Below are 17,497 nucleotides of genomic sequence, written 5' to 3' on the forward strand. Positions count from 1 at the left end.
CTGTTGCTCTTTTCAACAGTGTGTTAAAACGTGGGAAAAAGAGGAAGTGAACGAGAGGGGGAGGAGCAGAGATCTGTTTCTGTTCAGAGGAAAATAATCTGTTCTACAGTCACTGGCAGCAGCTGAAATGGCGCAGCAAGAAATTCAAGTGGACAGAGAAAGATTCTGCTGTTCGATCTGTGTGGATCTACTGAAGGATCCGGTGGCTACTGTCTGTGGACACAGCTACTGTAAGAGTTGTATTAACACCCACTGGGACAAAGAGGAGGAGAGAGGAAGCTACAGCTGCCCTCAGTGTAGACAGACCTTCACACCGAGGCCTGTCCTGGAGAAAAACACCTTGTTAGCTGATTTAGTGGAGGAGCTGAAGAAGACTGGACTCCAAGTTGCTCCTGCTGATCACTGCTATGCTGGACCTGAAGATGTGGCATGTGATGTCTGCACTGGGAGAAAACGGAAAGCTCTCAAGTCCTGTTTGGTTTGTTTGGACTCTTATTGTGAAAAACACCTCCAGCCTCATCTTCAGTCTGCTGCATTTAAGAAGCACAAGCTGGTGGAGCCCTCGGAGAAGCTCCAGGAGAACATCTGCTCTCGTCACGACAATGTGATGAAGATGTTCTGCCGCACTGATCAGCAGTGTATCTGTTATCTCTGCTCTGTGGAGGATCATAAAGACCACGACACAGTTACAGCTGCAGCAGAAAGGACTGAGAGGCAGAGAGAGCTCGGGCTGAGGAGACAAACAATCCAGCAGAGAGTCCAGGACACAGAGAAAGACGTGAAGCTGCTTCAACAGGAGGAGGAGGCCGTCAACGGATCTGCTGATAAAGCAGTGAAGGACAGTGGGAAGATCTTCACTGAGATGATCCGTCTGCTGGAGAAAAGAAGCTCTGATGTGGAGCAGCAGATCAGATCCCAGCAGGAAACTGAAGTGAGTCGAGTCAGAGAGCTTCAGGAGAGACTGGAGCAGAAGATCACTGAGCTGAAGAGGAAAGACCATGAACTGAAGCAGCTCTCAGACACAGAGGATCACAACCAGCTTCTACACAACTACCCCTCACTGTCACCACACTCATCCAGCATCAGGATCCGTCCTCTGAGGTACTTTGAGGACGTGAGAGCAGCTGTGTCACAGGTCAGAGGTCGACTACAGGACATTCTGAGTGAGACAGAGACAAAGGTTTTACAGATTGTGTCTCAAGTGGATGTTTTACTGCGAGAACCAGAGACCAGAGCTGACTTCTTAAGATATTCACAGGAAATCACACTGGATCCAATTACAGCAAACAGACGTCTGTTATTATCTGAGGGAAACAGAAAAGTAACATATTTACTATTTATGTCTTATTCTGATCACCCAGACAAATTCACTTGTTGGGATCAGGTCCTGAGTAGAGAGAGTCTGACTGGACGTTGTTACTGGGAGGTGGAGGTGGAGTTGGGGGCAGGAGGAGAAGTTCATGTAGCAGTCACATACAAGAATATCCGCAGAGCAGGAGGCTCAGTTGAATGTGGATTTGGATTCAATGATAAATCTTGGTCATTAGATTTTGATGATGACAGTTATAACTTTTGTTACCACAGTATTGTGACTCCAGTGTCAGGTCCTCTGCCCTCCAGAGTAGGAGTGTACCTGGATCACAGTGCAGGTGTTCTGTCCTTCTACAGCGTCTCTGACACCATGACTCTCCTCCACAGAGTCCAGACCACATTCACTCAACCTCTCTATGCTGGAGTAGGGGTTGGTCCTGAATCCACAGCTGAGTTCTGTAAACTCAAATAGACTCGAGTCATTAAAAGCAGTGCTTTAGATTCTGTGTGTAAATCTTTAACTTCTTTTGTCTCCATGTTTGTTGATCAAAGTTCGTCGTGGTGAAGTTTCTGCTCCGCACAGAGATCAGCTGTCAATCAAACACTGACCTTCCTTTATCACACATATTTAGTTCTCACTTTGTAAAGACAGAAATCTATAATTACACTGACATGAATGTGTTTGAAAGAACCCGAGCACCGAGCGGTCGGAGGGTCTATTGTATTTCGAACGATTTGCATTTCCATTTTGGGGCTTTTTCAGGGCGAAATTGCTGTAACTTCAGTGTTTGAGGTTCAACCTCCCTGAAAGTACATGTGTGTATCAACAGTGATTTTAAAATAATGTTGTATTGCTTCCCTTCTCAATGGGAAACATGCTACAGATATGAGTGTTCCTGTTCCTGTTTGTGTCTTTTCCAATAAACCCACACATTAAACAGGACACTGTGTTTTACCTGTTTGTCTCAGTGCAACAGGTTTGCTGTTCTTTTCAGGCCAAGGCCGTGTTGTGTAACCGCCGAGTTCCATGAGTCACTGTTGAGAAACGACAGATTCTAACTATAGCATGTCACCACAGGTAGAGTTGACAGGCGGATTTTCCCACCAGGTCACATGACCGAACAGGGCTGCTCCCCTTTCAGAACCAGTATAACCAGTATAAATTCGATCATATAGTACAAGAGGAAGACAGATGGATGCAAACTGCTCGGCCTGACACCTGACTGCTCTAGGGACAGGTTGAAGCCGTCAGATGTGACATCACTCAGTGCAACTCAGTCCCCCCCCCCAGCAGGGAACAGGAATAAGAGGCTTGTTTTGGGTTGAAATATCTTCATGGATTAATTTAAAATCCCTTCGACAAACACATTAATACAAATCCACAGACTGTGAAGTGAGGGCAGAGTGTGTTGGGATTGAAATTCCACAGAAGTGTGGGAAAAGCCTTTCAGGTAATCCTGCCGACAGGGAGCCGGCACACAGCGAATCCACCAGGTGGTCGAATCCCCCCCCCAACGCATCGTCTGCAAAACACAGGGACGTTCCAAATGAGAACAAATATTCACAGAACAGCATCACAATGTGTCTGGCTGTGAATTCATGCTGCAGGTCACCATGTGCTCAACATACTCAACGTAGGCTGCGGTTCAGGAGATCGAGAGGGCCGTCCACTAACTAGTCGTTGGTTCAATCCCGAGCACCTCCAGGTTGGCAAGATGCTGAACCAGAGAATCACCCTCGATGGCCGTATCAACAGTGTGTGCACGGTGGGTAATAGAAGAAGTAAAGAAGCACAGACCCGTGAAGCACCCTCAGTGGTCGATGGGGCCGTTAAAGCTCCGTATAAAATACAGACCATTTGCACCTGGAAGGCAATGTGAGCATTTACTGGTGGGACAGGTGTCGACAGCTGCAGATCGATCAACAGAGGGGAACTCACAGGAGGCCTGTAGAAGAAATAACAGGTTCCACAACACGGACAGTTTTAGCAGTTTATTGTAAATAAAACTGAGTTAAAGTTGGAGTCTGCCTGGAAAATGTCTTCTTGTCCTGGTTGTTGGAGAAGATGCTGACTCCATCAACCCGTCTGGGAAAAGCAAAGGTGAAGAGGAAGGGATGTCTCTGCAGTTGCTGTTATTCAATGTTGATGTGTCATGTTAACAGAGAAACCAAAGGGTGAGAGCGTCTGTGTGAGACTTCCACATCTTCTCTGTTTCTACCAATTCAGAGGCTGCATCCTTCAGGACAGATTCTCAAATGCAGGAACTTTTCTCAGGACGACCTTTCCCTGGTTTCATTGAGTGACGTGACAAAGATAATGAGCTAACCATGCAGGTGGTAGCAAAGTAGCTAATAGTAGTCCTAGCTGATCCTCCTATCACTTACAATTATGCAATATAAATACCAATTTTCAAGAATGTGCAATTGTGCAAAATCAGCCAGAATCGTTGAGTGTATCTATAGCATCTGGGATGAAAGAGTCATGATGTGTTTCTATCCTCCAATTACTTATATACTCATAAATAACAAAGTACACAGCTGTGGCCAATGTCATTAGTTTTGCAGGTATCTGGGTCATAAATAAAAGTGATTTTTGTGCATCATATTAGAGCCATGATCCAAATTTCATGGCAATCAATACTGTATTTTAAAATCCAATCTGAAGCTGCTTCCCTGTGACCAGGAAGAGAGCACAGCTACAGTGATTCAATTAAAATGAATAATAACAATAAAAGAAGTCATTCCACCTAATGGTTTTTTCATACAGTAATCATTCACCTAAAATATGATAATAGATTTGTAGCAGGGTGTATTCTTTATATTTTCTTTTCCCGTTTATCATCTCACCACCCCCCACATTAATCTGTGGAGGAGACATTCTGCTCAGAAGCACTCGACTAACTGTGTGAAATGGGTCAAACCAGCAGTAAAACGCTGCCTGCACATGGACACAGAGACATCCCTTACTGTCTCTCTGTTCATGCTGATATGAAACCATCAGTCACAGGAAGCACTGGTTTGTACTTTTGATATTCGTGTTTCTCGCAGGAAACTGTTTGAGGCAGAAATCCAGTCGTCTGGGTATTTTCATCCCAGTAAAGGAATATTTCTTCCACCACTGCACGGGCCATGACATTCCTCAGCAGCTTACCTTCTGGCCATGTCATGTGTCTTTCTGCCTGACTTCAGCGGAGGGAGGGAGGGAGGGTGGGAGGGAGGGAGAGGGGGGGGGGGGGTAATTATTCGGCTGATAATGTGGAAATAGCTTCAACAGAGTCGCTGCGGCCTCCTCGTGAATTACCAAAGCCATAAAGAAGCTGCTGTACTTACTTATGCAGAGGTGTAACAACCCTCCCTCCGACAATACACAGCTGATGACCATTTGAAAATCTCATCTATTACTTTGTCGCTGGGTTCCCATTATTATTCATGGGCTTAACAAATCGACGAAAACCTGCAATGCATAAGCACGCGCACACGTGTCCATTCTGATGGGATGCGTGACCTGTGTCAGTCTGTGTGTGAACGTGGGAGATGCATCGCAATCATTTCAATTGTCCCTGTCGGTGATTAAAGACGCTTTGAGTCGCTCGTACGCATGAAACGTGCAATTTAAACTCAAATAGAGGTCGGAATTAGACACAGCTGATGCCAGAGTTTATCAGAGCGAGAAGAGGAAGTAAGATCGATTTGTTCCGAGCCGTTATAGATACTGAGGAGTGTGTGTTCCCGATTTAAACAGAAGAACTCAGTGTGTGTGTGTGTGCGTCGTTTAAATGTGTAAACTTGTTGTTCTGCAGAATATTTTGCTGAACATTTACATTTTCTATAGCCTGCATCATTGTCCAGAGTGTTGCTGACAAATATCTGGCACATCAACACAAGACGCTGAGCTGGCGGTGGGGGGTGGGGGGGGGGGGTGGACAAAAACACTTATAGGAATCAGTTATATAATTCACTTTGCTCTGTAACGTACTACAACCTAAACATCACCTGCAGGACAAGAACCACGGAGATGGAGAGTCTAATCTGCGGCTGACAGATGTGTGATGCCATATTGAAATTCTCTTTCTCGGATGACAACTTGTCTAAATCATAACGTGTGTGTATTTGTATGAGTTTGTGTGTGTGTGGGTGTGTGTGTGTGTGTGTGTGATTACTTCTCACTCTGCGATTCAAGCAGAAGATTAAATCTCAGCTGAAATGTGGGGGCATCTCAATATTGAGCCGCGACTCTCTTGCGGCAACAGTTTTGACAACAGCCGACGTTTCCCGCCTGCGTCCCTTCGTCCCAGTTGCCGTTTCCAGCGCTTTCCGCCTGAGTAGTCGAGTTGATAATATATGCATCAAACCAAACACCATTTCCTCCCAGCGGTGCCGCGGCTTTCTAGGTGAGGAGGAACAAATAATCCTTTGTTGTGCAGCTGGTTGTACTTGCAGCGAGGTAGCGGGAGGTAAACCATCTTTTATGGCTCACAAAGGGAGAATCCCCTTTTGTGTGCTCCTGCGCTATTACATCTTAAATCCCAGAGTTAGTTAAGAAATAAAGAGCTGCTCTTTTCATTGGAGCAATTTTCCCTACGACTCCAAAGAGAGGCTGTCCACTTAGTGTTCATTTACAACCAGGACGCGGGACCTTTTGTCCCCTCGTTAATAACCGTTACGACACAGTGTCAACAATGAACACGCCCATAAATCACCCGACAGCACGAGTCACCAGGTAGTAAAACTCAAACTCACCCGTCGAGTTCTGTGCTAATGCGAGCCGGCTCTGAGAAAGGGAGAATTTCCTTGTATACATAATTCATTGCTTGATTTTCAAATTCATAAGCCACTGTGGATGTGGCTGCTCAAAGGAGATAAACACGTGAAGCCTTCAAAGCCGAAGCACGATGTCATTCTTATTAAGCAGCGGTTTCTCTCTGTGTCTTGTCGCCGGCGCTGCTGTGAACACGAGAGAGAACGAACTCGTCTGTTCTCGCTCCAGAGAGAAGCTGCTGGGCTCTGATTGTTCAGGACCGACATTACAATGTGAAGTTTCTCAGCTGATGTTGTGATCAAAGAAACTACGTATGTGTGTATTTTATGTATTTCTACAACTGCAGAGCTGGAATTGAAATATCTGGATGGGATTTTGTGTTAAATATGCAGCTAGGGAACAGGGATGGACACATAGACTGTTTTTTAAAGATGGACGATAAAACCGCCCCCCTTGAGTGAAGCCAAACCTCTCGATCGCCCCCTGGTGGCTGCCTGGTTCGGTTGTTTTAGGTAGATCTAATCAGACTGATGAATGTCCAAGTGTTAATATTTGTGGTAAGTTTGATTTGAATGAGTTATTTGACGATTTAGAAATGGGTTCAAACGTTAGGATTGACAGGTGAGACTGACTCGTGTTCATATCCAAAATGGTTTTGGCTTCATTTCTGGATTGTGACAGGAAGTGGAGCCACGTCATCCCTCGTTATATACAGTTTATGGTCGGGTATGAAAATCCAGCTGGTTTCTCCTGGAGCACAGTGGTTTAGTTGCCATATGTTTGATAACTGATATTAAAGTGGTATTTTATACGTGCATGCAGAAGACATGAGTCATTTCATAATGTCGTACGTGCATTTAAAATAATTCCACCTTACGTACGTTGGATGCAACTGCTGAACTTCTTATTATATGTTGGAAATATCACAATCTTTTAGCTTTTGGTCTCCACCAGAAAAACAGGTGGTGATTTAGCTGCTTACTGTTCCTCTCTTTCTCCGGCTGGATACCAACTCTGTCCGTTGAGAGCAGCGAGACTGAACTATAAGGTAAATGTTCTATTTAACCAAAACAATGAGTTAAAAGAGGCTGTTTTTATTATGAATATTCATGATTAAAGAAAACTGCATCATTAAGAACGGATAGAACACTTCAGTCAGTTTTCACCCTCGGAGCTGTGGGATTTTGTTCTGTCCTCTTTTTGGATTATAACTTCATCATTTTCCACCGATTAACATATTGCTAATGCTTTGTTTCTCCCACAACAGTTAATTTCAGCCTCGATCCAAATGATCTATGGGACATAAACAGTCTCTGTTGATCCAAATAAATCCACGAGAAGTTTTAAACACCTAGAGAGTTTTTCCCTTTCAGACCCGAGACAGATTCTGGAACATTGGCTGGAGGCTGAAAGCTGCTGTTGGATTTGGACTCGGTCCAGAGAGACGGCACAAGGTTCCCGCTTTAAACCTTTTTTCTTTCCTGTTGCGCCCGGGGGGGCGGCAGCGCCTTTTTTCTTAATGACTCCTCCGCACATATCATGTCATTACATAACTATGTATCCCGGTTGTTCCCAGGTGACACTTAAAGACGTGGAGCAGAGAAAGTATTAGAAGTGAAACAACTCCATTTGAAATTTAGAATAAAACAAGTTGTGACCCTCTCCCATTCATTCCAGTCTATTTAATTGATGACTTAGATGAGGCTTTATTTTCCTCCGTGTCATCATCACAGCTCAGTGTTGTTATCCCTGTGTGTTAACGGTAATTAGTGGGGCGGCTCAGAAAATGAGTTTGAGATTTTTATTAAGTTAATATCGCTAATATTCTCAGCTCCACGTGCCCTGGGAATCCACCGGCAGCCAATTTGCTGATGTAAAATAGGCCATGCATTCATCTCCCAGCTGTTTGATGCGTCTCTCTCTCTCTCTCTCTCTTTCTCTGTCTCTCCGTCTTGCCACAGTCCAAATATAACCTTGCCCCAATCTGATTTAACCACTGCGTTCTCATCCCCGGGGCCAAATGGACTCATTTGTGCGAGGAGAGGAGAAGAGAGGAGCAGCAGAGATGAGGGGAGGAGGGAGAATAGGAAGTCCAGCAGGGAAGAGAATAAAACGGGTTTAGTGGGCGGAGGGCTGTGGAGAGTGGCAGTGAATAGAAAGTGTGATGGAGAGAGGAGGGGGAGCGAAAGATGAGAACAAGGTCACTAATTGGGCCGAGACTTGTAGCGCTCATGCAATCCCTGACAGGAATCAAATCCTCCTCAAACTCTTTAATAAGGGAAAGAAAAATGTTAATTTCCTCGGAAAGAGCAAAATAACAAGAATAATTTATTTATGTTTACTTTGACCAGTGCTGTGTCTGACGCCAGTTTGTTAAACTCTTTCGGGCACTTTCTATTAATTTAAATGTGAGAAAGTAAAAAAAAATGGCACAGAGACGATGACGTGTCTCCTCTCGGCTGCAGCCTGGTGACACATCACTGTTACTGGATACCACTGCTGCTGCCATGGTAACCCAACCCAAACCGGTCCATGACCCAGCTATCCCTGATCCTATGAGCTTACCCCACCTGATCATATTGTGCACCTGTCGGGAACGTGTCCTGTCCCGTCCACAGACAGATGTGGACTCAATGTGTCTCCTCTTATTTATTAATCTGGTACACTGACAGTAATTGTATCAACAGTAATAAAGAAAGAAGTATATTTCCAATTTAAAAATCATATTGTTTTAGATCGCTATATGCTCTCTAGACATTTATTTCTTTATTAATCCGTGGTGGACTTAGATATGGGCCCCATATTCTGACCTTTATGGTACATATTGAAACGGCCCCTCACAGATTTATCTCTCCCTCTCTAAAGAAGAAGTGTTGCAGTACCAGACAATTAACTGAAGAGAGGGCAATGAAATCTTTATTGTCCCCCTGAGCACGTATAATAAAATTTTAATATGTGACGTATATAATTATATACATGGAAGTGAGATTCCACCAGGACCACCACTGAATGTTATGGTGTCTACGCCTTTATCTTTCCCCTTATAATCCTGTTGTGTTGAATTAACTAATGCAAATCCACTTAGGTCTGTGTTTAAAGTTGTTTCAATTTCTTATTTAATTAGGTTTCTAATTGGTTTTAGAGCCAGACTGTGAACGGCTCTGATGAGACATGTCGTTGTCAGTGTTTATTTGACATTTTACATTAATGCTTATTTCCAGGATCCACATTTCTTCCCTCATTAATATCAGCATTAGTGTTTGAAAAGTTGTGTTAGAATTAGTTTTACTTTCATTAGACTCCAGTGATATAAAAGGCACAATAAGGACTGGTTAGCATGTTTAAAAACTGTAGAGGAAGGAGACTCAAAGGTTAATAAACAGCATCGAACCAGGATTATCTGGCTCCACATCATCCGTCTCCAACCCATATCCACCATAACCTCCGCTGTATCTATCTGTCTCTTTGTCATTGGAGGAAGGATAAGACCGATTCCGTTAATCCAGGTTGAGCCGTGGAAATCCCCATCAAGATCTCCCCTGGAATCACACACAGAACACGTATCATCCTCAGTTTATGTCGGATCCTCTTAAATACGACAGCTGATATCTCTCTATTTTTTTTTCCGCAGTCTGAATTCTACTCGTTCCATATCTGATTGACATTTGCCGGCAGAGAGAGAAACGATGCGTCGCTGTAACGCTACGTGGTCGTGACACCGGGTTCATCCGGCGTGGAAAGAAAATGTGAGATTCAAAATTGGAGCCTGCAGCTGTTATTTAACCTTCCAAAGCTTCCAAAGCCCCAATAACAAAAACATGAATAAAAACATCACGACGTGTTTTGTTTATTTGGTTTGAAACCTCCTGTGAGGGAGTGGGTTTCTGGGAGAGCATGTTTTGGAGCAGGTGTCTCTCCAGGGAGGACGTGAGGAACCTGCAGCTCTCGAAGCCGTTGAGTGTGAGGAGCAGGTTGGAGGAGAGAGGTCCTTGACAGCGTGAGGAGACACATCGTCCTCTCCTCTTCCCCGGCACCGGTAAACACACTCCATCCCAAATCTTGTCCTGAGGCTCCGTCTGAATCATTTTGCATTCGCAGGCCTTGACAGCGAGCGAGAGCGTCTCTGCGACAGTGGAACACATCCACAGTGAAGGAGCTGAGAGGAGAATTCACTTCCACTTAACAGGTGGAACAATCCCTGTTGTCTTGTGGTGGAGTGAGAGATCCGTCCAGCGAGGGCTTCCAGGAAACTCTGTCTCTCTGGCTGTGGAACAAATATCTCACCAAGCGTTGGTCTGATCAGGTTCTCACTCGACAGGTGTCTTCTCAGGGGCCCGAAGGAAAAGTAGAGTTGATTTAGACACTCAATATAGTTCATATTAATACATTTTGACTAAACAGGCGCTCAGCACTTTGTAGCAGCGACGACTGGAGTCGATCCTGACAACAGCTCCTTCACCACAACAACAGATCCTCCAGCCCAGGCGACTGAACTGGGGCTCAAATCACTTTTACTGTTTCAGAAAGAAAAGCTGCAACCAGCATCACCACAGGCCAAACGCCTACTACCAGAAAGGCAGGTTTAGAACATCCACTGGACCAGTTTAACCAGTTTAACCAATTTAAATTGCTTCAGACAGTTAAAAAATGAGGAGCCAGGAGGATTTTTAACATTTCTGAGTAATTAAACACATTATTGCTTTGATTGATGTTTGTATTTGGCTGCTAATCAGCTTCCAACAGCTTTCAAATACTTTCACATATATTCCCGAGAGGATGTAAGGATATAACATATTCTAGAGCCTATATTATGAACTGTAATTTTTTTTTCGATGAGATTGGTTTTTGCTGACTCATCCAGTCTAAAGGGTGAATCCTCATTATCACTGAGATCTCTCGCTGTAATAAATCCTCACAGTTCTGAGCAAAGTCAAGTGCCGGGCTCATCAGTTTTATCGAGCTCGACTGCGTGGGCTGACGACTCGATGCTCAAGAACCAGGCAGCGAGTGGAAGAATGACAATGGAACAACAAAAGAAAAATGTGAAGAATCCTTTTTGTGTGTCTGTGTGTGTGTGTGTGTGTGTGTGTGTGTGTGTGACTGAAGCCGTGTGACTGTCACTTCACATGGAGAGCAGATTAAACAGGTTTCCTCCAGCAGTCTGCACGGTGGGCTGCTTCTACATAAGCTCTGTTTCTGTGGCTTCCCCTTGACACTGCCTCACTGGTGTGTGTGTGTAAATATGTGTGTGTGTCTGTATGTGTGTGTGTGTGTGTGTGTGTGTGTGTGTGTGTGTGTGAGCCCCCTAAGGCTTCGCTTCATCCCTCTCCATCTTACATTATGTTTCAATTCAGTAAGTCATGCGTGCAAGTCGTGCGAATGTCACGTTAAAGCCCGTCTGCATATTCTTTATCCATGCGAGTGTGTGTGTGTGTGTGTGTGTTAGGTTGTGTGTGTGTGTGTCTAACCATGAGGCCTCCTTTGCGTCTACACGTGTGGTTTGTGGACACGCGTGCAGCACCAGCGGGGGGGGGAACCACACTCAGCATCTGCCTCCTACCTGCTGCGCTCACGGCTCGGCTGCCGGTAATTCATCATCGGCCCACGCGCTGCCATCACATCCAATTATTAGGCGATTAGCAGACACACACATTCACCGCTAACGATGCAGCATCACTTCCCATTACCGCCCCACGCATCACGGCGGCTAGGCAGCGCGGGAACATGACAAGGAGGCGGTTCACTTCCTGGGTTGGCTCCAGAAACTACCGAAGAGGAGATTCATGCTGAGAGTTCAAACTCTAGGAATCGGTTTCATGAGGTGGAAACATCGTTGGGGACGAAGCATTGATTCTTTCAGGTGTTTTGGGTCTTGACTAGGGTTGCAAAATTCCAGGAGTTGGAAACTTTCCATGGGAATTAACGGGAATTAACGGTAATAAACTGGAAATGTTGTGGGTAATTTATACTAACTGTATTTACCTTGTCATATACAGACATAAATATAAACATTTTGTTGTGTCATAGGCTGATTTGAGCCCTGAGGAAACTTTGGGCACTTGACTATATGCTTCTGCATCGTTGTGTCATTCTTAACATAGGTCTTTGCACAGTATTTGCAAATGTACACAGCCTTTCCTTCTACATTGGATGAGGTGAAATGTCTCCACACATGAGAGAGTGCACGTGGCATTGTTCTGTAGAATAAGATGAGAAAAAAGTTTGTAAAAAAACACTAATGCAATGCCAGAGATATAAATAGTTAGACAAACAATTCGAATCGTCTGTAAACATATTTTACAATTGATGGATAAATGAATGGAAATAGTCTAGATGAACAGATGAACAATCCTCAATCAGCATGCTAATATATTTTCCCAGTAATATCATTAAACTTACCTGACTAGTCCTGCACACTACAGGGCGGCTGTGGCTGAGGGGTAGAGTGGTCGTCCTCCAACCTGAAGGTCGGCGGTTTGATCCCCAGTCTGAACCATCTGCATGCCGAAGTGTCCTTGGGCAAGATACTGAACCCTCAATAGCCCCCCATAGAATAACAAAGTGCTGCAAGTAGATGCACTGTATGAATGTGTGTGTGAATGGGTGAATGTGAAACTGTACTGCAAAGCGCTTTGAGTGGTCTTCATCAGACTAGAAAAGCGCTATACAAATCCATTTACCATATACAGCAGGCCTCAGTAGCCCTGCTGTAGAGTGAAGGATGCTGGGAGTTATCTGTGCATGTGATGGAAGAATGCACAGTGGAGGGTTGAAACTCAACGTGCAGCGTGTGCTGCCTTCCTTACATCTTTAAAATAGAGTTTTGAATGATGTTTTTATTGCTCAGCGTTTAATTTGGGTATTTTTTTTTTTTTTCAAAATTCCCAAAGCTTAACTTCCCATGGTAAGTTTCCGGAAATTTACCAGAAACTTTCCGCCCCTTTGCAACCCTAGTCTTGACATCAAACACCTTCAGGTCTGTAGAAGTTCAGGTCCTGATTCGTGTCCAGGCAGCGGACTGAGAGGGATCCTGCCTCCACCGCTGATCTGATGTTTTCTAACCTCACATCCACTTGAGTCCTGAAAAAGCCATCAGACAAATGTGAGCCCTCTCTCTCTCTCCCTCTTTTGCTTCACTCTGCAAACTGAACTCGTATTAAATAAACTTGAGAACCTCTCCAGCCCGGAGCCCACTCATCTCCTGCTCACCGCTCAAGGACCCGAGCTGCAGCAGCCGGCAGGAGACATCCAGTCAAACACAGAGTTATAACGTACTGACAAATTTGTCTGGAACCATTTGTCATCGCAGTAATTATTTCTGTGCATTCAAATCGTCCTATTGTCTTCATGAATTTTGATGTATTCATGTATTCGTTGGTATTTCAGATTCCATTCGGACGTGAGTTGAAGCTGCTCGATGCCGTCGGGCTCACAGTGAACTGGATTCAACACAAAGCAAACAAGGAATTCATTATGTGTCGTCTGAATGTCGGTGTCTGAACTGAATATACGACATTAAACCTAGAACAACCGTATCGTGACGTTACAACTAAACTAAACCTCAACATGGTGGACTCCTTGTTTGTGTGTCTTGTGCATCACTACACACACACTCACACACTCCTGTAGCTCCTTGTGCATTTCATGTCCTCATCATCACTGTACATGAGCTAATACACAGAGTTATAGCTCAGCTCCTCAGCCCCAAGGAGCAGATCATCCATCACCCGGTGACAGCAGCTACATGCTGGTGTGAAGCAAAGCTCGGAGCACTCGGTCGACCACGCAGGGTTTAGTGAACTGTGCGAGTGACGCCTGCCACATCGGGATTAAAGCTGCGATTACACCTGATGCACGAGATCCTCTTCCCCACGGTCACGATTCTGTCGGGCCGATGCCGGGGATTCAGACGTCTTCATAGAACGATCGGATCATGACAGGTACACGACGCATCTCGCAATATTCAAGAAAGTGAAATACATTCCTGGATCTGCACCGAAACGTGATGAGTTCTTCTCTGATTCACATCACATACGTCCAGCAACTTTCGTGGGAATCCATCAAGTCGTTTTTGCGTAATCCTGATCACAAACACACAAACAGACACACAAACAGACAGGGGTGAAAACCTAAGCTCCTTGGTGCAGATAAAAATGTTCATTAAAGAGGGTGAATTCATTTTATTTTATGTAATATTATCATTTTTGACTTAAGAGAAGCTGATGAAACAGGATGAAACCCAAGTGAAGGTCTCATTGGATTACAATTCAAAAGAGTCTCTGTCGTCTGGATGATTCATCTTCTCCGAGCAACAATTCAAATCTTTAAAATTGTGAGTATTGGTTTGAAAAAATAACAACAGAAAACCAATCCCACGTTCTTTGTGTTCAGAGACAATAGACCCGGCTCTCCCATTGATCGACAGAAGAGCTCATGCTGCGGTTTGCAGCTTTACTACAATAAACAAACACTGAGGTCCATTGTTAGAACTCCTACACGCTGCGTTACAATTATTTCGTTTTGGCGTCAAGATGCAGACTCAGCATCAGTTACACCAATAAACAAGCTGCGGAGACTCCAGCTGCTTAGTCAGCGGAGTTTAACACAAAGAGCAGGTGTGTGTTTGCTTCTCCTGTTGACTTCTGCTGACCTGTGAAGATCGACGCTCGCCGTGGAGACTGCACGCTGAGCGTCTGAGCGCCGGTGATATCTGCCTCTCTGTGAATGGATGGAAACGAGAGAAGCTGCAGCCGCACGTGCAAACAACACGGTGAAGCTGGAATGTGTTTTTGCACGGATTGAAATCACGAGAGGCGACGAGTCATGAAGCCAAGTTTTGGTTCTGAAGGTGGAGGCTGCAGGAAGGTGATGGATTTATCCAGTGGACGTGTGATGTGTGACGACTGTATTTCCTCCAATAAAAGTCGGTCTATGTATTCAACTAAATGCCTGAACTCAAGTTCTGGTCTGAGTATAATCACACGAACCCCCCGTGGAGACAAATGTGTTGCTTCAATCAGCAGAAACACGACAAACGGGTGAAGCTGTAACATTTTCTGACATTTTGATCCAGTTTACCAGAGAGTAATTTATGTAACTTTGATGAAAAGTCATATTTTAAGGGTCTGATATTAATGTGCAGTTTAGAGCAGATCCAAATAAAGATCTGGATCCTGTGGATATAAGTGTGGTTTCATCAGGAGACGGTTGGGCCCTGGTGAGCTCGGCTTGTTTGTTATTCTGATTGTGAGGTGAGTGTGTAGCCGACATTTATTATCTGTCGTTCAGGTTTACACACACACACACATGCACACACTCACACACACACACACACACACACACACACACACACACACACACACACACACACACACACACACACACACGCTCCGGCTCAGAGGCTCCAGGGAAGCCTTGGTGATTTTTCTTCATGATGATCCAAAATTAGCCGGGAATGCGACGGCTGCAACAGAATTTCATCGGGAGAGATAGACCCCAGTGTCATGAATACTGATGAGGGTGAGGAGGAGGAGGAGGAGGAGGAGAGGAAGAGGAGGAGAAGGTCAGGAGATGTGTGTGTGTGTGTGTGAGTGTGTGTGTTTGAAATAGTGAGAGAGAAACAATGGAGGGAGAACAGAGGACAGAAGAAAGAGGAGCGAGTCAGATTTCTACAATCCTACATCTGACAAGTAAGTTTCCATTAATACATCAGAATATATCAATACATCAGGTAAGTGTTGTTGTTGATCTGAGGTCGTCAGTGAAGTTAAAAACAACAATTGAGTGGTTGTAATTTTCCTCCAGGAGCCAAATCATCTCCTTCGCCCCCTGCTGGCTGGCTGCAGCAAAGGTCCCAAGCTCCGCCTCCTCCATGTTAGCAAACCGGGCGATGGACCAAAGTAAAAAGTCAAAGTACACATTAAATATAGTTTTCATTCGTGTTTCTGAGTTTGGTTTGAATCTGTTATATTTCAGCTGTGTCGTTATTCATACATTTGTAAACGACTTTTATAAGGAAAGAACTAAAATCTATTAACCGTCATTTAAAGTGTCTTCATCAGAGTTTAACTTCTATTGACGTTTGTTGGCTCGACTCCTTTCAGCCGTTAAAACAAGAAGTTAGTCGTTTCCCATCTGTGTGTATTTCAAAAAACGAATGAATAATATTCACGTCCCGATTCATTTTTAATTCATCTGTGGGCGCGATGCAGCTAATTCCCGCCGCCTCAATGTGAATTCCTCCGGATTCGGGCGCCGGCTAAACGTCTGACGTGTCAAATGAAAACGTAATCTGTCGTGTGTTGATGCGTGCGTTTACTTTTTTTTTCACGAGCTTATTCAATAACCTCCACGTGCATTCAGCCAGAGACGCTGTGAAACGCTCCGAGTGAAGCGTCGCACAGCTGCTGCTCGCTGACAGGTACTTAAGAGAGGCATTTATTTCTCATTCACTGGATATCAAGCCCATTCAAAACCTGCACCACCCCCCCCCACCCCCCCACCCCTCCCCAAGGGTGCTGGATTGCTAGTCAAGTGCGACGTGTTTCCATCAGGCTCTCAGCGCAGCCGAGCGCGGCCCAGCTGCCGACACTCCAGGTAACGCTTCTTTTGTTTTTTAACCCGGGACTGGCGTTCTTCATCCTCGCCACGTGTCGAGCGTTTCAATGCTTTCCACTTGTCGGGGGGGTAACGGGTGTGAATAACAATAGAGGCCTGTGATTGTCAAGCCTGGAAACGTCAGGTACTGAACATGTGCTTAGGGTTGCAAAATGCCAGGAATATTCAAACTTGGAACATTTCCATGGGAATTAACGGGAATTAACTGGAAATGTTGTGGGTAATTTATACTAACTGTATTTACCTTGTCATATACAGACATAAATATAAACATTTTGTTGTGTCATAGGCTGATTTGAGCCCTGAGGAAACTTTGGGCACTTGACTATATGCTTCTGCATCGTTGTGTCATTCTTAACATAGGTCTTTGCACAGTATTTGCAAATGTACACAGCCTTTCCTTCTACATTGGATGGGGTGAAATGTCTCCACACATGAGAGAGTGCACGTGGCATTGTTCTGTAGAATAAGATGAGAAAAAAGTTTGTAAAAAAACACTAATGCAATGCCAGAGATATAAATAGTTAGCCAAACAATTGGAATCGTCTGTACTCATATTTTACAATTGATGGATAAATGAATGGAAATAATCTAGATGAACAGATGAACAATCCTCAATCAGCATGCTAATATATTTTCCCAGTAATATCATGGAAACTTACCTGACTAGTCCTTCACTCTACAGCAGGCCTCAATAGCCCTGCTGTAGAGTGAAGCATGCTGGGAGTTATCTGTGCATGTGATGGAAGAATGCACAGTGGAGGCTTGAAACTCAACTTGCAGTGTGTGCTGTATTCCATACATCTTTAA

The 17,497-nt window shown here is 44.5% G+C and overlaps 1 protein-coding gene across 1 annotated transcript; it reads left to right on the plus strand.

The window, feature by feature from the left end:
* Positions 1-127: 127 nt before the first annotated feature.
* Positions 128-1,027, plus strand: LOC133024030 (E3 ubiquitin/ISG15 ligase TRIM25-like; the record flags this gene model as incomplete). Its single annotated transcript, XM_061090977.1, has 1 exon — positions 128-1,027. A coding segment is annotated over exon 1 (900 nt), but the record flags the coding sequence as incomplete, so codon positions are not given.
* Positions 1,028-17,497: the final 16,470 nt, after the last annotated feature.

This window comes from Limanda limanda, chromosome 18 (genome assembly GCF_963576545.1).
Source record: "Limanda limanda chromosome 18, fLimLim1.1, whole genome shotgun sequence".
NCBI classification, from domain to species: domain Eukaryota; kingdom Metazoa; phylum Chordata; class Actinopteri; order Pleuronectiformes; family Pleuronectidae; genus Limanda; species Limanda limanda.